Source organism: Emericellopsis atlantica (genome assembly GCF_019669845.1).
Source record: "Emericellopsis atlantica unplaced genomic scaffold F5Z01scaffold_20, whole genome shotgun sequence".
Taxonomy (NCBI): Eukaryota; Fungi; Ascomycota; class Sordariomycetes; order Hypocreales; family Bionectriaceae; genus Emericellopsis; species Emericellopsis atlantica.
Window position 1 is genome coordinate 110,636 of NW_025764722.1, and position 18,009 is coordinate 128,644.

At 54.7% G+C, this 18,009-nt stretch overlaps 7 protein-coding genes across 7 annotated transcripts; 4 read left to right on the forward strand and 3 right to left on the reverse strand.

Annotated features, from left to right (window-relative positions):
* Positions 1-3,363: 3,363 nt before the first annotated feature.
* On the reverse strand, positions 3,364-5,239 carry F5Z01DRAFT_690301 (uncharacterized protein; the record flags this gene model as incomplete). The annotated part of the gene is made up of 5 exons (XM_046266108.1): positions 3,364-3,897; positions 3,960-4,349; positions 4,437-5,045; positions 5,095-5,136; positions 5,189-5,239. 5 exons carry the CDS (start codon positions 5,237-5,239, stop codon positions 3,658-3,660), a joined length of 1,332 nt encoding a protein of 443 aa, XP_046116528.1. The 3' UTR covers positions 3,364-3,657.
* A 50-nt stretch (positions 5,240-5,289) lies between these two features.
* On the reverse strand, positions 5,290-6,275 carry F5Z01DRAFT_675725 (uncharacterized protein; the record flags this gene model as incomplete). Its single annotated transcript, XM_046265182.1, has 3 exons — positions 5,290-5,612; positions 5,671-5,786; positions 6,133-6,275. 3 exons carry the CDS (start codon positions 6,273-6,275, stop codon positions 5,290-5,292), a joined length of 582 nt encoding a protein of 193 aa, XP_046116529.1.
* Positions 6,276-7,566: 1,291 nt separating this feature from the next.
* F5Z01DRAFT_660007 (mitochondrial outer membrane translocase complex, subunit Tom22) lies at positions 7,567-8,516 on the forward strand. Its single transcript, XM_046263804.1, has 2 exons — positions 7,567-7,842; positions 7,897-8,516. Exons 1-2 carry the CDS (start codon positions 7,755-7,757, stop codon positions 8,271-8,273), a joined length of 465 nt encoding a protein of 154 aa, XP_046116530.1. The 5' UTR covers positions 7,567-7,754; the 3' UTR covers positions 8,274-8,516.
* Positions 8,517-8,687: 171 nt separating this feature from the next.
* F5Z01DRAFT_219891 (uncharacterized protein) lies at positions 8,688-10,343 on the forward strand. The gene is made up of 4 exons (XM_046258201.1): positions 8,688-9,048; positions 9,095-9,234; positions 9,287-9,944; positions 10,005-10,343. The coding sequence occupies exons 1-4, from the start codon at positions 9,019-9,021 to the stop codon at positions 10,173-10,175; spliced, it is 999 nt and encodes a 332-aa protein (XP_046116531.1). The 5' UTR covers positions 8,688-9,018; the 3' UTR covers positions 10,176-10,343.
* On the reverse strand, positions 10,342-13,067 carry F5Z01DRAFT_625175 (uncharacterized protein; the record flags this gene model as incomplete). Its single annotated transcript, XM_046261409.1, has 2 exons — positions 10,342-10,691; positions 10,742-13,067. The coding sequence occupies 2 exons, from the start codon at positions 13,065-13,067 to the stop codon at positions 10,342-10,344; spliced, it is 2,676 nt and encodes an 891-aa protein (XP_046116532.1).
* Positions 13,068-13,373: 306 nt separating this feature from the next.
* F5Z01DRAFT_738110 (Snf7-domain-containing protein) lies at positions 13,374-14,595 on the forward strand. Its single transcript, XM_046266811.1, has 4 exons — positions 13,374-13,535; positions 13,586-13,861; positions 13,914-14,171; positions 14,222-14,595. Exons 1-4 carry the CDS (start codon positions 13,530-13,532, stop codon positions 14,372-14,374), a joined length of 693 nt encoding a protein of 230 aa, XP_046116533.1. The 5' UTR covers positions 13,374-13,529; the 3' UTR covers positions 14,375-14,595.
* A 1,416-nt stretch (positions 14,596-16,011) lies between these two features.
* On the forward strand, positions 16,012-17,867 carry F5Z01DRAFT_625272 (protein phosphatase 2C ABI1; the record flags this gene model as incomplete). The annotated part of the gene is made up of 2 exons (XM_046261413.1): positions 16,012-17,298; positions 17,349-17,867. The coding sequence occupies 2 exons, from the start codon at positions 16,012-16,014 to the stop codon at positions 17,865-17,867; spliced, it is 1,806 nt and encodes a 601-aa protein (XP_046116534.1).
* Between the last annotated feature and the right edge of the window lie 142 nt (positions 17,868-18,009).

Sequence of the window (18,009 nt, forward strand, 5' to 3'; positions counted from 1 at the left end):
AGACAGGGATCAGTGGAAGATGATCTGAGCCTGAAATTTTGCTGATGACGACTGAGAGCGATTGCTTAAGTCGGAGTGCGGTTGGCAAGCCCACGAGTCAGGCAAAGGCGATTGAACAATTTCAGTTCTGTAGCGTACGTCAGCCAAGTATCCAAAGAGAGATGCGGCCTCGTTGAGCCTGGGAGGGAGAATGCTGCTGAGGGTCATCGAGAAGCGCTCGCTCATCCATCCGCCAAGCTCCCACAGTTCCATGGAGCTTCCAGAAATTCTGCCCCTCCCAAGGGGCCCGGCTACCATCGCAATGCTGCGGGAGCGTCTGCCACCCCAATGAGAGCGGGAGGGTCCAACCAGATCTCTGTCATCCTGGAACTCACGTGGCATGCGGCAACTTGCTGAATGCCTCTCTCGAAAGCGAGACGATTGACTGGGGGTGCCAAAGAAAGCGAAAGGGGGCAAGACAGTGTGAGGCTGCTAGTAGTGTCTTCACTTACTCGTTCTTGTCCTCTGCTTAGATATACAGGGTCAACAGTACGGCTGACGTGGAGCTGATGATGAAGGTGAGATGAAACTCTGTAGGACGTAAAGAGAAGCAGGACTTCGACTTTGGTCTGACGTGTCGAGGTTATTGTGAGGTGTTGTCTTGAGAGAAGGTAGACGATGATGCCATGGCAAGCAGGGACAGGCTGGTGTTCGTCTGGCTTGTTAACAGGGTCGTTGAAGGGGGAGACTAAGTGCGAGAACGTGAAGCAAACAAGTTGGGGCCGTGCCTATTTAAGTTCTTGCGAGAGGGTCAGCAGGAGGAAGCAAGAATAAGTCTTGAGACCAACAAAACGTCAACGTGGAGTAAAAAGATGGAATCCGACTCATGCTGGAGATGGATCGTAGAGCTACTTGAAGGTACGTACCGGCAGGGCTGCCGGATGTACCTGCCCCAAAATTCAAACCACTGCGCTGCCGGGCAGACAGGCGAGGCGTGCTGCGCCTGCTGTCCCCACAGTACTTGCGCCAGTGTAGCGGGCGTGCTAGAGCAGGAACCATCGAGGCCCGGACGACGCGCACACGCCTTGTTGGGCTGCTTGTTCAGGTCCAGCGCGTGCCGTCACGCCCAGGCCGGGCCCTGGAAATGAAGTTTTCACGATGCTAAATCAGCACCATCTGACCGCCCATCCACTCGGTGAGGACTCGGTCTCTTACGATGCATCCATATCATTGTACAATTTGTAGACAGCCAGTCTCCCGGCCGTTTGTGGGACTTCTATTGTGAATGTGAGGCAGGTGTCATTATGGTCAATGGGCTATTCTTTTGCATCATGGACCCGGCCAAGGATCGTGATCATCATGATCGCACAAGACGTGCAAATTCTGAGTGACTGGTGGCCTGCCTATCCACGATCACCGAAGCCATTATTACCAAATTGTAACGGCCCCGCTATACCCCAAGGAGCAACTGCCCCTCCACGCCCCTCATTGACCTGGTGGCCCGAGCGCCTCATGTCGCTGGCGGCTGGTTCCTGAGAGATCACCATCAGGTCCCGTCACCATCGTCAATGTACTTGTACCAGATACTGCACCGAAGGGAGGCCAGCACGACGTTCCGCACTGCGGCTATTCATGGGTCTTTTCATCGATCCTCTGACCGAAGCTTCCTTACCATGTGTCTCATTGGCCCCCAATATCGATCACGAGCAACCTCTCCCGTCAGTGGTACACAAGAGACACAACAGTAGGCGCAATCTTTACTTGGCGTTCATCCATCACCGTGAGACCTGACGTGGAACTCACTTTGGCATTCGATCTGCTGCAGCTTTGCGCGGATCAGTAGGCATTACTTACGTAGCGCTGTCCATTTCAACATCTTGGCATTCGACCAACGAAACCCCCTGGCGATCGTCTCGCACTGGCGTTGTCAACAAGAAAATACTCGGTTTCATGCAGTGTGGAACATTCACAACCTTGCAGATCCCATGCATCGACTGCGTACCACCTCCAACCGGCCCACGACGTCCGACTCTCTTCGTCAACACCGCAGTTATTAGACTGACCTGTCGAGTCCATCGTTTGCCGCGTGCAAAGTACAGAGGAATGCGACTGGTCAAGGTGCTTGAGTCGAGATCAATTCTTTCCTTTTCCCTGCTGGTCTTGTCTGGTCTGCTGACACGACTCACCGTCTTATGGAGATTGCCGTCTTTCCTCAGGGTAGGGTAGCTTGTCTTCCCCAGATTTACAAGTTCAGCCGTTGCTTAGCTGGCGTTGTCGGATCGACCCGCCTCGCAGCTCCCATGACCAGCCAGCATGGGGTTTGAGAGGCTGTTTCAACTTCTTACTTCATGGCGTCCCTTGATGCGTGGCCAATGCTTTCCATCACGAGCCCCTCGTAGAGATTGCATCAAATCTCACCGCATTTGCAATGACCAACGGCAAAGCCCAGAGTGCCGACAACTGCCTGCTCGTACGTACGTACCTGGTACCTGGACTACAACGCAAGTTACAATGCTGCTGGACAGCCTGGAGTGGACTTGGGGATTTCGCGGCGCGACGGGGCTCCAACAACTCCACCACTGCAACCGGCGACTCGGCCGGCAAGGCGTGCTAATGACCACGGATACTCACTGACTCTGGTTGCAATCCAGTAGGCTCTCTGACGTGCTTGCAAGTTGCACTACATACATGCTGTCCCGCTCGGCTGCCCCAATTGGTATTTCTATTACCCCCAGGTTTGCACCCGACCCGGTTTCTGTTACCCCCAGCTTTTCTCCTTGCAGGTTTCCATTACCCCTTTTTTACATGATCCTGCAGCGCAGGACGTCCCGACGTCGACGGCCTTGGTGATACTTTCCAGGTAGCCCATGCACGCCAGTTGAAAACTCTGCAAGTCGGGGGAATTTTGGAGGTCACGCACCGTCCGGTGGCGCCCGGCCCTCGCGCTTGCGATCCCCCAACCCGTCGAATCGCCTGGATGGGATACTACGTCCTCGGACAGCCTCCGGGGCTTGGTGACAATGTCTGGAGAATTCTCCATGGTGTCGCGCGGGCGTGATACCCCTGCTCATCATTGACTCCCCGCATATGGAGAGCCCCGGAATCGACCACTCTCGCTTCGGCACTGCATCACGCGCTACGCCAGGTTTTCTTCCCAAGGTGTGTAGTAATAATAACTTTGGAATTCTGGAATTTGACAATTGTTCCATGCATCAACAAGAACACGCCCCTTGCAACATTTCATAATCTATTTTTGTCGTGGAATGCTGGCCAAACACGAGGAGCAGCCTACTGGCACTGCCACTATAGACCGTCGTCGAGACCAGCAATGCGCTAAGTACTGCCTCGTCACTACTCCGTAAACGTGGGGAACGCAGGTCACCAGACCGAGGGCCTCACCGACCGGCCAATTTCCCCAACAATGGACCCCTTCTCCAAAGGAATGAGAGAGGATACTTAGTGGGACTCTCCAAGTCGTCAAATGTCACGACCGCTGGTTGCGTGTCTCAGGATGACAACTCTGGCTCCGGCAACTTGGACATGCTCCCATTTTGAACGCTCTCGAGTATGATGTACTAAAAAGAAAACATCAATATCGTCCTGGGTTTCTTCTCATCGCTACTATGATTCCTACAGGAAATCCAGATGCTCTGCAAGACCCCTGGATGCTCCCAAGTCCTACGCATAGCGACACATCTGAGGCACAGCGGGCTTCTTGTTAAAGGCGGCCACAGAGTCCATCATGCGCGCAGCTTCCTTGCTGAAAGCGCTGATCTCCTCGAACTTCATACCGCGCCTCAGCTTGGCTGCTTGCGTGACCTTGCTCGCGTCCCTGATGCCAAAGGCACTCATCACAAGCCCGAAGATCAAGAGAGGGGCCGACTCGGGCACCGAAATGACGGCATGGAGGCCAATAGCCTAGATGACGGGTCAGTGGCCATACATAAAAGCCAGAAGAGAGGGGGAAGCGCCAAACGTACTGTGTTGCCAGCCTCGGCGAGGTACACGAGAGTGCGCCCAAGAGTGCTGAACCCAGCTGCCACGAGACTTGAGCCACCGAAGCCGATTACGATCAGCAGAGCGGACAGGAGATTGACAATCAAGGCGGTCTTCTCGGCCTCCTTGATTTCCTTGCCCATCTTGACGACCACCTCCATGTACTGGACAGACTCTTGGAGCATGAAGACGGGCAGGATGAGCGCGTCAACCAGATCATGGCCATCGCCTTCGTAGTAGTCGACCATCAACTGGAACCCAGCCTCCGCCATGGGCTCGCGGAGGACGTCTGCATTCTCAATGGTCTTTTTGACAATGTCCTTTGGATTCACAACGTTCTCTTTCTCGAACCCGTCGACGTACGGGACGTTATGCTAGTATCCCGTTCGCTTGCACAATTCACTCATGTCTTCCCAGCCATTGTAGGCAAAGTCACGAGCGCAGCTTGGGCTCATGAAAACACTGGGAATCGTGGACCGCTCCGCAATCTTGAATTTGTCCTCGGGCGCACCGACCTCGGCGGTGGCCGCGGCGTAAAAGTTCTTTTTGGCCTCGTCGTCCTTGAAATCCCAGAAGATGGTTTGCTCCCAGTCGTCCCCCATGCCACGCTTGGAGTAATCCGGCGGGCATGGCTGATCACGCAGGTGCCACTCAACACCGTCATCGTACGGACTCTCAATGACACACTTCTCGACGTAGCCATCGCAGCTGACGCCTAGGTATTCGCAGTTGGTGCAGCAGGGATACTGTTGCCAGATGTCACAGTCGAAATAGTCGTCGCCGGTGTCCTTTATGAAACTGTGCGTCACCGCATTGGCGTTGTCCACGAGATACCCCGAGTATACGCCAAAGTAATAGTCATAGTCGTCCTCCAGGATCTCGTTGTACCGCTTCGTTATGGTCTCCAGCATGTTGTGCAGGACAGGCACCATGTACTTGGGTACGCAATGCGCGGGTAGCTCATTGTAAAAGTCAAGGTTGAAGATCTCATCCATGGTTGTTGGCGTGTAGGGACAGGCCGGGAGGGGCTTATCATCATCGGGATCCGGCTCGTACGGCTGCGGGCTTCCCTCGTATCATCATCATCACCGTCATCAGGGTCTTCGCCATTGCAGCCACTTTGACAGCTATCGCCGCAGTGGGCATCCGAGTCGCCGCAGTCTGGATCACTGTCAGTTCCGCCGTGTTGCAGTATCCCCAGAGGCGCACTTACATCCGCCGGCAGAGCAGCAAGATCCGTGGGACCAGCTTCCACAGATGGCATTGTTCAAGAATCCTGCACCGCATCGACCGTCGGAAGTCTCCAAGCCGCTGTCATGAATGGTCAGTGTCCGAGCCGAATATGAGAGTACCTGGGGGGTGATCATACTCTTTGCAGTCGCCGCTGATGCAGGCAGAACCGCAGTACCCATCAGAAGAACCACAGTAGCCACTCGTGGAGCAGCAGTCGCCGTAGTCACTGCCGGGACAAGTAGTGCCATTATGGTTAGGTCCGCAATAACCGTCCTCCGACTTGGGCGCGTCCGTGCCGCTACCGTCACCAGAGTTGAAGTCGACGCTCCATGCCATCAGTCCGCCGAAGCACTGGTCGTTGGCGAATTTCCGCTTCAGCTCGACGGTCTCCTCGTCGTCATAGCCTGTGTACCCAGTGAGTACGCAATGGAACGGGTGCTGGGGAAGTTGGAAAGGACTTACCGACCCACTGGTTGTCCCAGACAAGCTCCTTCATGCCAATGCCAGGCAAAGTGTTGGACTTGGCCTCTCCGCTGGCAATCATTTCCTTGATCTCAACCAGGGACAGTACACCAACGCTATTGGTGCATTTGCCAGGCTTGCTTGGTCCTAGGAATGGACGCCCAAGGGTGTTGCAAGTTGGATTAACCTTATCTTCTTCTCCACGATCCAAACTGCATAGTTACCCGAGTAGGCAGTTGGGTAGGTTCACGATCTAGACCAGCCCATGGATCAAATTGCGCCTCTACTATACAAAACAGGAATCTAACTTCTCAAGGCCCAAATCAGCAGAGGCGATTTCCTCGGCATTGCTGCTTCTGGCGCTTTTTTCAAAGGGCTAAGACAGGGGTCGCCGTGGCTATCCGCTATCAAGCTCTTTCGTCAGCCTTGGCGACGGATACTGGGCAAAGCATGGCATAATACTATTGTTCAGGCCCAATGCCGCGCTTCCGTTGATGAGTGCGGCCAAGAACCTCTGCCAGGGTCCCGTCGATGGATGAGCCCAAGAAGAGAACGTGCTGACGCTGAATGGGGTCCAGGATCCAGGGTTGGCCGACCTTGGCCATCTTGGCTTTCGACTCGAGGGTGATCTGGAGCCGGAATCGAAGAAAGTAATAATAGAGTTGCGGAACCAATTTCGATATCACAAGCTCCGCGGCTGACTGGGCTATGCTGTGTGAGGCGAGCTGACTGTAGACAGTATATTGGACTGTTGTTACTCAGTGTCATCGCGTTTTGAAATACTCACAGTCAGATCCGTCTAGATTTACTGCTCCCTACCAAACCCAAGGTTTGTCGCACTTGTGGCCATTGATACTGTATTCCTAACACTTCCAGATGAAAGTTGTTTCTCTTTTGGCGGCAGGGCAGCCTTTGTTGGGACGTTTTCCGTCATAGAAGAGGTGGAAGCCGCTCGCGTCATCTACTTCTATACCGTCTACGACCTCGATGTCGAGGTTTTGGGCCAGGGCAACGGATACATTGCGCCTGAGTGCAAAGGAGTTGTCATCCCCGATGGCCGCTGCACGTTTGACGAGTTTGTCAACTTTGTCGATACGGGCGAGGCCAGCACCAACCCCCCAAGTACCATGACTTTACGAGCAGCTTCAGTTTCCTCCCGGGTGATATCAATGCCATGGTGTTGGCCTTGGATGCTCTCGATGCCAAAATCGCGGATGTCTGCGACAAGGTGGTCCGCAGCCGTCGGTCAGCCGTCGGTATCTGGGACGACCTTGCCACCATTGTCGACAAGGACCACGCCCGTGCCGAGGCGCGCGACGTCAACACGCAACGGCACTTTACCAACCTGAAGGAGGCGCTGACCGGCGTCATCGCCCACACTTCTGCTAATCTCGAGATGGGCACGCTCGGCCGGATGCGCAGCTATCGGAAGACGGCACCTGGAAGATTGTCAACCGTGAGAGTGAGTACCGCAAGGCTGGCTGGCAAAAGATCGACTGGCAGGCCACAGTCGCGGCGAACCCTGACTTGGCCTATGCCGACAGCAACCACTAACAGAACACAGTAAAGGCTCTCAAAGGTTTCGACACCCTTAAAGGCGCCATGGCTGAGAAGTCAATTGCGTACAAGACGGCCAACACCTTCAATGCGTGCTTCTTGAGGTAAATGGGTCACTGCAGATGTTGAGAATCCTAGCACTAGGTGGTGAATGAGAAGAAAATGGAAGATATGGCAATAACAACCTGAAATACACATGCATGTACGGCAAGGTGATGATTGTTGAAGTTCAAGGTCCATCTGCGTATGGGTGCACGGGTGCACGTGACCTCTATCACCCGCCGCGGCGCGCGCTCCTGCCGAGCTTCTGCCAAAAAATTTGAGGTCAAGCCCAAGTGACGCAGGCTGTTCCATCATCCATCCCCTATTAACTCCATCGAATCGCGCCTTTTTTCCGTCGATAACGACTCCCTCGCTCGGTCATTCTAGTCGCAATTCGATACGAATCTTGAGTCATCAACTAGGATCTCGTGCGATCCCAGCGCAATTTCTGCTCCACCTTCCCATCAACCACCACAACCGCCAACATGGTCACCCTAACAGAGGTTGAGGACGAGCACTTCCAGAACACCCAGGCTGGCCCTGAGGTTGACGACGACGACTACAGCGACACCGGTACGTCCTTGTTCTCCTCGCCTCGTTCTTGAGTCAAGCTAACCCCCTTTTCAGACTCTGAGATCTCCAACGAGTCCGACTACGATCCCCAAGACGAGACCCTCGCCGAGCGCCTCTACGCTCTGCGCGACATCGTACCCCCCACAACTCGCGGCTGGATCTCATCCAAGATCAACACCGTCTCGAACGCCACCTGGACAGCGCTATCCTTCAGCGGCAAGGCCACGTGGGTGATCACCACCTCGGCTCTCTTCTTCGGCGTCCCATTCGCCCTCAGCTTCGCCGAGGACCAGCAGCTCACAGCCATGGAGCAGGAGTACAACATGAGGCAGCAGGGCAGTGAGCTCCTGACCGCCGGCGGCGACCAGACGACCGCTGATCGCATCGGTGCGGCGCTCGGCGACGAGAAGGACGCCAAGGCGGCGTTGTAAAGACATGAACAGATGAAAGCAAGACGTCTATGTACGAAAGTATTTGAGCAGGATCCGCGCGAGCAGGATGTGTACTATATGGATACGGATAATAGCGGTTGGCACGCCACGGACGAAATGCATCGGAACGGGAAACGGCGCGTGCTTGCATGGCAAGGTTGTGCAGTCTCATCTCTGGGCGGTGTCATCAATTTGTATGTGTACTTGTCAAAAATAGAACATTTCCACATTCTTCAAGCGCATTCGTTTCGTGTTTCTCATCGTGCACAATTCCAGACACTGCAGGTTACGCAACTTCATTGAGACACATTCGCGTGCTTGGGTGCTAGGTCCGCTACAACATCGCTCCACGATGGCAAAGAGCAAGTCAAATCTCCTACTGGTATGAAGTACGCGCAACAAATCATCATGGACAATTCCAGATGAGATTGATTTCCGGCTGCGCCATAGCGTTTTCACGTCCGTCTTATTTAAGGCGCTTGTAGGGTAAGTTGAACTTGCCTACACAACAGCATTACCACAACCATCATATCGTTGAGCATGCTATATGCAGTTGGCACCTTGATACTAACCCCGCGTGCTTCAAAGGGTTTCTCTAAAAAGACCCGACCGACTGGACGGCTTTTCTGCGGTCATCAAAGAGCTTGCCGGACTTTCTCAGACACGGTTGCATTCTCGGATCGTGCCCGTCACATCAGCGTTCCGCGTTTCAAACATTGGAGCAAGTAGGCGCCATAGTACAGCCATGGACTTCAAAGCGCTACCGAAGATCGAGGTGAATCTGTAGTGCCTCGGCTGGAAATGTGTGCTGATGGTGCTAGCTTCACGCTCATCTGACGGGCTCCGTCACCCGTCGTACGCTTCATGACATATGGGAAGCCAAGCACAAGTCGCAACAGACGACGCTCGAGGATCCCCTTGTTGTCATGCCAGAAGGCAAGCCTGACTATAATCTCAAGAGGTACTTTGCCTGTGGCTCATGGCTCCCAGGGGAGAAACGCTGACTATCGTAGTTTCTTCCCCCTCTTCAGCTCGTACATCTACGAACTCCTCACGGACGTTCCCTCCATCCAGCAGGCCACCACCTCTGTTCTCCAGGGATTCCTCGAAGATGGCGTAGTGTACTTGGAACTACGCACAACACCTCGCGCTACACCATCCCTGACGCCGGAAGACTATATCACCACGATCCTGGACGCGATTGCCGCCTTTGAGCAGACGCACCATGAGATGCATACCCGCCTCATCCTCTCCATAGATCGTAGACACGATGTATCTACGGCGGAGAACATTCTGGCCCTCGCAGAGAAGTATCGTGGCAGGGTCGTAGGCCTGGACCTCTGCGGAGACCCCTCAGCACGCCCGGACGGACAAATCTCCGTCTTCACACCCATCTTCCAGAGGGCAAGCTTACCCCTAACCGTACACTTTGGGGAGTGTGTCGCGAGCGGTTCACCCGAGGAGCTCGAGACTCTGCTCTCATGGCACCCAGGAAGGCTAGGCCATGCGATCTGCCTGGATGAGGAGAGTAAGAAGGTGATCAGGGAGAGGAACTTGTGTCTCGAGCTCCTCTTGAGCTGCAATGTACAAGCCGGTATGACCCAGGGGGGATTTGCGAACCATCACTTTGGAGAGTGGTTGGCTTGTGACGGAGTGAAGGTTTCACTCGGGGTGAGTCGAGGGTGTCTTGGGCGGGTTCTCGAGGTTGGACGATTGTGCTAACGGTTGCAGACCGACGATGTTGGAGTGTTCGGTAGCGAACTCTCTGACGAGTACCGACTAGCCGCTGAGCATTTCGGGCTTGATCAGAAGCAAATTTGCGCATTAGCCAGGCAAGGCATTGAGGCAATCTTCGGCGGCGAGGATGAGAAGGAGAGACTGCGACAAGTCATGTGGATATAATCTTTTCGTTATTCGACATTAGGAATGGTATCAAGCAAAACTAGACTAGAACCCACATCGAGGGGAGAATGTTGACGCGATGTCTATAGCGACCCGACACAATTCAAGAAAACACGCGGAGTCGGTGACTCCGCTTCGAACGCCGGCCCATCTATCATGTCAATCATCACTGCACTTGTCCGTGAGGTAGCGCATCTAGGTCAATGGCAAGCACGTCGTTCCTCTGGCTCTCGCTGGAGCGCACCAGGTTGGAGAAGTACTTGGATGCCCGCTCGCTTTCGCCCTTGACCTTGATCGTCTCCTCACGGCGGTCGCCGAGTTCCTTCACGCTCTGCTCTAGGCCGACACGGAGATTGTCGGCAGGAACCCGGAGCACACGGCGCACGGCCGTGGCGATACGTGTGGAGTTGCTGTGGACGTAGTCGAGCTCAGCAAGCTGGGCTGAGATTTTGTTGGCGAGGCGCGGCGGCAGGGAGTTGGGAATCTGTTGCACAACATAGGCGGATGCGGCAAACACTGTGACATGTTAGTATAACACTTCACTAAGCAATCTGAGAGGAACTCACCTGCAACGAGAAGACCTGGTATCACAAGGGTCCTCAAGTTGCCGCTGCCCACCAAGCGTGTGGCCATGAGCGCCTGGTCCACCCAAGAGCTCATACCAATCATGCGAGGGACCACGGCACCGGCGACAGTGAGCGCCATGCCAGTACCGGCAAACTTCTCCTGTCGCTGCAAAAGCGTTGTCCAATCAACAAAGTCCCAGAGCTCTGTTGGGATGTCCACCTGACGAGCTAAGGCGTCCTTCTTTCGCTGAAACATGACGTCGGGCAGGAACTTGAGGTTCTTGAACTCATCACCAACGTGCAGTATTCCAAGTTGCTTTGTGGCGTTGACACCCTGTACTGACTTGGCCCTGGCAAAGTCCTCGCACTTGGCGACTGTTTGAGTAATGTGAGAAAGCATGGCCGCCTTCAGATCCTCCGCATACTGGAATGCGCCAAAGAGACCAGGATAAGGCAAGTCGTAGCTGTAGTTCCCGGCGTATTCGATAGACGACGTCAGTTCAGATCGCGTGTTGTCGTAAACCTCCTTGCACGTCTCCTCGATGTTGTGATCAATCTGGTCGCTAACCTCGTTTCGGGCTTTCCTGCTAGAATCAAGCTGAGGCTCAATCTCCTTCAACTCGCGCCGTACACGATCCAGTTCAGACTGCGCAACACCGTAATTGACGGACGCTAGCGTGTGGACGTCGTTCAGGATATTCAGCAAGTAGGTCCGCGCCGGAGCGAGCTTGGAACGAGCGCGCTTTTCCAGGACGAATCTCCGCAACGACTGTTCAGCCGCCTCAAAGTCGCGTACCTTGTCCGCAGCGTCGGCCTTGCCCTTGCCCTTGTCACCATCATCCGGATCGTCGTCCCCGTCGCCTCCGCTTCCACCCGGTCCACCAACTGGTACTGCATTGCTCGACACAAAGTGCACGAGCTCGTCTGACTCCTTGTGCGTGCGTGGACTCAACCCCGAGACCTGGTCGAGCACCAGCTTCTTGCATCGCTCCTTGTCACGAATCGTGTCATATCCGTTGACGACAATGAAGATGTACGCTTTTTCCGCCGCAGCCGCCCAGATGAATTCCTTGGCTGACTGTGTAAAGTGATTTGCCGCAGAAACGACGAAGACAACCACATCAATTTCCTCTTGTCGTGCGAAGATAGCCGTCGTTTTCGTCGTGTCCGAGTTGAGACCAGGGGCGTCGATGAGCGCGATGTCGACCACCCCGTTGTTGAGTAGTGATTCATCAATCGTCCGCGAGTCCTTCACATACACTTTGCATTGGGTGTATTTGTCGTTGTCCACCACAATCTTCTCCAATTCTTGTAGCGAATAGACGTCATATGTCGACTCATCAATCCGGTCATAGACGCTTCCATTGTGCACGGCATGTACTTCCTCGACGTTCGAGTTCTCGCGAGCGTCCAACACCTCGCAAAAGATTGACGTGCATGGTTGTTGATCTTCGGGGAGAACCTTGCGGCGCAGCAGAGCATTGCAGAATGTAGACTTTCCAGCGTTCAAGTCTCCGGTGATGAGGACTTTGCTGGCAGTATCGGAGATACGATCTCGCAGCGAGATGAGATGCTTGATACTGGTACTGATCTTGCCATCCAACAAGGATGCGATCGAGTTCTTCTCCAGAGAGTGAACAAGCTCTACCTGGCTCAGCGCGCCTAGCTTCAGGTCAAGCTTCAGGATGGAGAACTCTTGCGCGATCTGAGGTGTAACGAGGCGAGGTGGCTCGGGGACCCGGTTCTCCGCGGCTCGGCTCGACTCGGCGTCATTCGCTTCCAGAGAGGTCATCGCTCGTCGCAACTGCGGTGGTGGTGCCTCGGGGCCGTTGTTGTCGACATCGCCCATGGTGGAATACGCGTGGCCCAGGCCTGGCCGCGACTGTGGTCTTTCTGGAGAAGACACATCAGCACGCTGCACCGAAGGATAGTGAGCTGGCCATGATTCGTTCATCTCCCTGAGTCCCTTGAGAAGTTCGAGTGCCTTTCCTATCGAGCGGCTGAGAGATGCCATTTGCTGGTTGTACCACATTTGGTGAATGGCCCCTGATTGTGGTTGACCGTGCTGAGGGCTGCCGACCGCGGACGACATGCCAGGATGATCAGCATCCGCAATGCTGCCCCCGTATCCCGAATCGTACTCATTGTTCAACATGTTCTGGACATGCGCGATGTGTCGCGATGTCAACCCGTTGCCGACCGTCATGGATTTGATGTTGCTAGGGCCGTCCGCTGGCAAGTTATTGCTGTCGGATTTGTCATCTGATTCTCTAGGCTCCGATGACATCGGAGCCTTTCCCTTCCCTGAGAAATAGTCCTCGCTCATGATGAAGCGCGCGGTTTGGTCATGGTCGAGGATCGGTCGGAGGGACAAAAGTTGGTCGCGGTGAGGATGGGAGCACGATCACGATGGCACGATCAATGAGAGAATGGAGGCAAATTGACGTCGACACTGCGAGCGCGCCGTCTCCATAAATTGACCTTGGGCAGGCCACGCGATTGGTTCAAGTTTCAACAAAGCCGGATCATGGCAACCACGACGGAGCGGCAGAAGCTCGGAAAAGGCACTATTCTCTGTTATCTTATCGGTTCGATGGACCACGGTCGCCAAGGGTGAGGCCTAGCGACAATTACGTAGGTGGTGAACGGCACGTCGTGATCCTGGGACAGCCAGGCATCAGCTGCACTTTGCGCTTTTAATGCGCACGCTCTCTCCTCTCCTCTGAATTGCATTGTGCAATTGTTGTCATATTATCAACGCAGCCAAAGGTTTTCATCCGTCGCCAACATGAATGTCAGGACCCGGCTTCATTCTCCCCCGCGCTTGTTGCTGATCATGTACAGATCCTCGAATGGGCCTTTGGGAAACGCATGACGCCTGCGGAGCGTCTGCGCAAGAATCAGCGTATGCTCGACAAGGCGATTCGTGAACTCGACCAAACGCGCGTCAAGCTCGAAAAGCAAGAGAAGACACTCATTCAGCAGATCAAGACGAGCGCCAAGAATGGGCAAATGGGCGCATGCAAGATCCAAGCCAAGGACCTGGTGCGCACGAGGAGGTATATCGAGAAATTCTACGGCATGAGAAGCCAGCTTCAGAAGATCTCCTTGCGTCTACAGGTAATAATGACACATCGCAGGCAGGGTAGCAGGCGCAAGCTAACCAGACTAGACGTACCGGACGAACGAGCAGATGATGCAGGCAATGAAGGGAGCCACCATGGCTCTAGGCAGCATGAACAAGCAGATGAATCTTCCGCAACTGCAACGAATAGCCATGGAGTTCGAGCGCGAGAACGACATGATGGACCAAAGGCAGGAGATGATGGACGATGTCATGGACGATGCTATGGATGTCGGTGTTGAGGAGGAAGGAGATGAGGTGGTCGAGCAGGTTCTCGAAGAGATTGGCGTGGACTTCAACCAACAGGTGAGCGAACACATTCACGACCCGACGAAGGAGACTGACACGCATGACAGCTCGGCGAAACGCCTACTGCCTTAGGAAACGAAGCCCAGACCGAGGGCAGGATTGCGCAAGCAGTTGGCGGCGGTGGTGGTGGCGGTTCCAATGGGGGCGACCCCGTGGATGATGACCTTCAAGCGCGTCTCGACAGCCTCAGAAAGGGGTAGATCGGTTGGACGTCTGTAGAGCAGCCTTGTTTTTGAGCACGCACGCAGCTGTCTGAACGAAGAGATATCTTTTGGCGTTTGGTGCTGGCCACATCGCATTCTGGGAGTAAAGGGGTCTAGCAAGAATCGCGTTGGACTATTATCTTGAGACGTGTTTCTAATGCCGTTGGCCTTGCGTGCTGTGTCACTTCTACGTATTCTACCTCAATTCAGATTCTTCTTCCTCTCTCTTGACCACCGTGGTGACTCTGGCCTCTTCCCTCTTCTCACCCGCCGCCGTACATCTAATTAGCCAGCCACAGCCTCTTGGAAAGATATCTCCAAAACGAAGCATGGCTTTCTGTGGAGTCTCCCCACGATTGCCCGAGAACCCCATGAGGAGGAACAGTGGTCAATGACACCGTTGGGGATTGCTTATTATCCACTGATCTGTGGAGAGCTCGCGATCAAACGGCAGCGAAACCTCAGTACAGCAATCGTAGATTTAATCTGTTAGTGATCAGGAGTACAAGAGCCTCTAGGAAGAAGCGTTCGCACAGGCTCATGTGCGTTGTTCGCCATTTCGATTCTTCCCAGAGATATGCGACTCCTGGCTGGAGAGTTTGGTCGCTAGTCCAGCCGTGCAAATGGACTTTGTGGAGGATGAATTGAGTAGAAGAGTTGCAAAGGCGAAGCTGTGAATGGACATGTGTCACGCGAGATCAGGAATGATATAATAACACACTTTATCTGAATGCTGCTGTAATCACCAAATACTCATCCATTACCAATGTCGACCACAGGGGAGGTGGGGTAGAACAGCTGTAGCGTGTAGGCTCCGTGGCCAGGTACGACCTATCACAGTTGAGCGCCACCGTCCGTCACCCACCTTGCCCAGGCGGCCAGGCTTCAGGGACTCTTTGCCTGCAGCCTCTCATGTCCCTCCATATCCTCCAGTCTCCCACAGCTCGACTCCAAGATACTAGTTGCATCGATATACACAATACACACGTTGTCCCTACCAGGTATGTAACCCAATTTCGGCGGATTCTTTCTTTTCCCAACTCAAATATGGTCATTCGACTGCTGTCCCGCACGCATCACCCGCCGGATTTCCCATCAACGCCGGCATCCTACGTCACGGAGGCGCTTCAGCATCACTGCCTGTCTTGGTGGGAGGCTTACCCTTCACGTCGTCCTCTGAACGCTTGGCCGGGTTCCCTTTCGACTCGATCTACCTCAAGAAGCCCCGATTCTGGCGCAAGTTTTTGAGCGAGCCGTCGTCCATCGCAGTCCCTCGCGCTCCAGTCCCCCTCCTCGTTGTCCTGGACTGAGGTGCCCTGTCGCCCTACCTCGATTTACCCCACAGTGCCTGCTTCATTCGACCGCAATCTGACTGACACTCCTCTCAGATCAGGCACACAGGAAAGAATACCATCTCCTCGGTCATTTACGGAACTTCAAGAGCAACATCGGTCCGTTTCCTCGCATACCTTCCAGAAGCGACTCTACGTTCTCGACCAGCGGGCCATCTCTACCGACAGAACACCATCTCGTCGGCGCTACCACAACACCTCTACGCTTCCTCGACAATCAACAAGCTGGCAGGCAGTAAACGTCGCAGCCTCTCCTCACAGGGAGGAAGCCTGCTGAATAGGATGTTCGGCGGCAACAGTCACTCTAGCGACAAGACCAACAACCCTGCGCAAACCAGCGGTGCCGACTCGGATTCTACGTCAATAGACTCCAAGAAATCATCATCGCCAGACGCCAGCCCGGTCGACGCTCCCGAAAAGACCACGGATCAAATATCTGGCGAGAAGCGCTCGGGGAATGGCAGCCCCCCCGGACGCAGCGACAATGGCAGCTCTGGTGATAAGAAACGCAGGAGCAGCGGCGTCAGCAGCAAGGCCAGCAGCCTGCTTGCATCCGCCAAAAATACCCTGAGCTTTTCTCAAAGTCGGAACAATGTCGACCTCAGCGCGCAATCGCCCATCCAGAAGCTTGGGAAGCAAGACCCTGCTCTTGCTGTTCCACAAGGCTCGCACAACAACTCGGCGGGTGAGTCTGTGCCCGGGCCGAAATCGACCTTCCGCGTAGGCGTGTGGGAAGACCGGAACAAGAAGTGCCGCCGGACGATGGAGGATACGCATGCCTTTCTGTACAACTTCCTGTCCACTCCGGCCACTGTCGCAGATGTGCCGACAACCGAACAATCCGAAGAGGCCTCTACGGACGACATGGCCGAGTCCGACAATGGCTACTTTGCAATCTTTGACGGTCACGCAGGCACGTTTGCCGCCGATTGGTGTGGAAAGAAGCTGCATCTTCTCCTCGAAGACATTGTCAGAAAGTACCCCTACATGCCAATGCCCGAGCTGCTGGACCAAACCTTCACTGCGGTCGATGCGCAGCTGGAAAAGCTGCCTGTGAAGAACAGTGGATGCACCGCTGCGATTGCTGTCTTGCGCTGGGAGGACCGCGTCCCCAACGAACGCTCCGCTACTGGCTCCCAGCATATTGCGCCTGCCGTCGCGGCCGTCTCCAAAAAGACCGATGAGGAACGGCAGTCAGAGATGGAAAAGGAAACTTCAGAGGTCAGCTTGGCGCCTCCGACTGAGGCGGCCCATGCACGGCTAAAACCGTCAGCTACGCGCCAACGCGTGCTATACACAGCCAATGTGGGCGACGCTCGCATCGTCCTCTGTCGTGGTGGCAAGGCGTTACGCCTGTCTTATGACCACAAGGGCAGTGACGAGAATGAGGGCCGGAGAATCGCCAATGCCGGTGGCATGATTTTGAACAACCGAGTCAACGGTGTCTTGGCCGTCACGCGCGCCCTCGGCGACGCCTATATGAAGGACCTCGTCACAGGCCACCCATACACGACTGAGACTGTGATTCAGCCGGAGCATGATGAATTCATAATCATTGCGTGCGATGGAGTAAGTACATGATTGTAGAACGTTCCTCACATGGCTGACCTCTTCTGCAGGTATGGGACGTATGCAGCGATCAGGAAGCCGTCGACTTCATCCGTAACGTTCAGGACCCAGTCACAGCCTCCAAGATGCTCGTAGACCATGCGCTGGGTCGTTTCAGCACTGACAACTTATCCTGCATGGTAGTGCGCCTCGAGAAAGACGCCACGATGCAAAGCCTCCGCGAGAAGGATACCGGCGTCGAGCACGAGAAAGGCGCTGCCAAGATTAGCGAAGCTGACAAGCTGGTCGGCGAAACGAAGCAAAAGATTGAGGATGGAACCAATCCGGCTATTGGGGTATCGGCTAGCAACAGCGGGCGTGGTCACGATCCAGTGCGTCCCGAGGACAGCTCAGATGGTTTCGTGCCGACAACATTGGATGATTCTGTGGCAGAGGAAGAGCCTCTGGCTGCTGGCGAGTCAGACAGCCCCGAAGCAACGCCCGGATTGGAGAAGGGCCCGGCTATCTCTGGCAAGGTGGAGGAGAAAGGCTCAGATAAACAGGGCGATGCAAAGGAGTCGACCGCCTAGGTGACGGCTGACGGCTCTGGGTGTCACGTTGTCTGAATTATGGAACGAATGGATTGAACATAGCTGCTCCTACGAACATGACTATAGCATCAAGCAATGCCTCAAGTTAGTTACCTCAGGAAGCTGCGCGTTGTGTGCCAGG

Bases quoted from the DNA above. Each gene is read 5' to 3' on its own strand.
- F5Z01DRAFT_660007 (XM_046263804.1), top strand. From the start codon at position 7,755: ATGGTCACCCTAACAGAGGTTGAGGACGAGCACTTCCAGAACACCCAG. The intron at 7,843-7,896 runs GTACGTCCTTGT...CCCCCTTTTCAG, and splicing joins CGACGACTACAGCGACACCG to ACTCTGAGATCTCCAACGAG.
- F5Z01DRAFT_219891 (XM_046258201.1), top strand. From the start codon at position 9,019: ATGGACTTCAAAGCGCTACCGAAGATCGAG. The intron at 9,049-9,094 runs GTGAATCTGTAG...TGATGGTGCTAG, and splicing joins AAGCGCTACCGAAGATCGAG to CTTCACGCTCATCTGACGGG. The intron at 9,945-10,004 runs GTGAGTCGAGGG...TAACGGTTGCAG, and splicing joins GAGTGAAGGTTTCACTCGGG to ACCGACGATGTTGGAGTGTT.
- F5Z01DRAFT_738110 (XM_046266811.1), top strand. The intron at 13,862-13,913 runs GTAATAATGACA...TAACCAGACTAG, and splicing joins AGATCTCCTTGCGTCTACAG to ACGTACCGGACGAACGAGCA. The intron at 14,172-14,221 runs GTGAGCGAACAC...CACGCATGACAG, and splicing joins GCGTGGACTTCAACCAACAG to CTCGGCGAAACGCCTACTGC.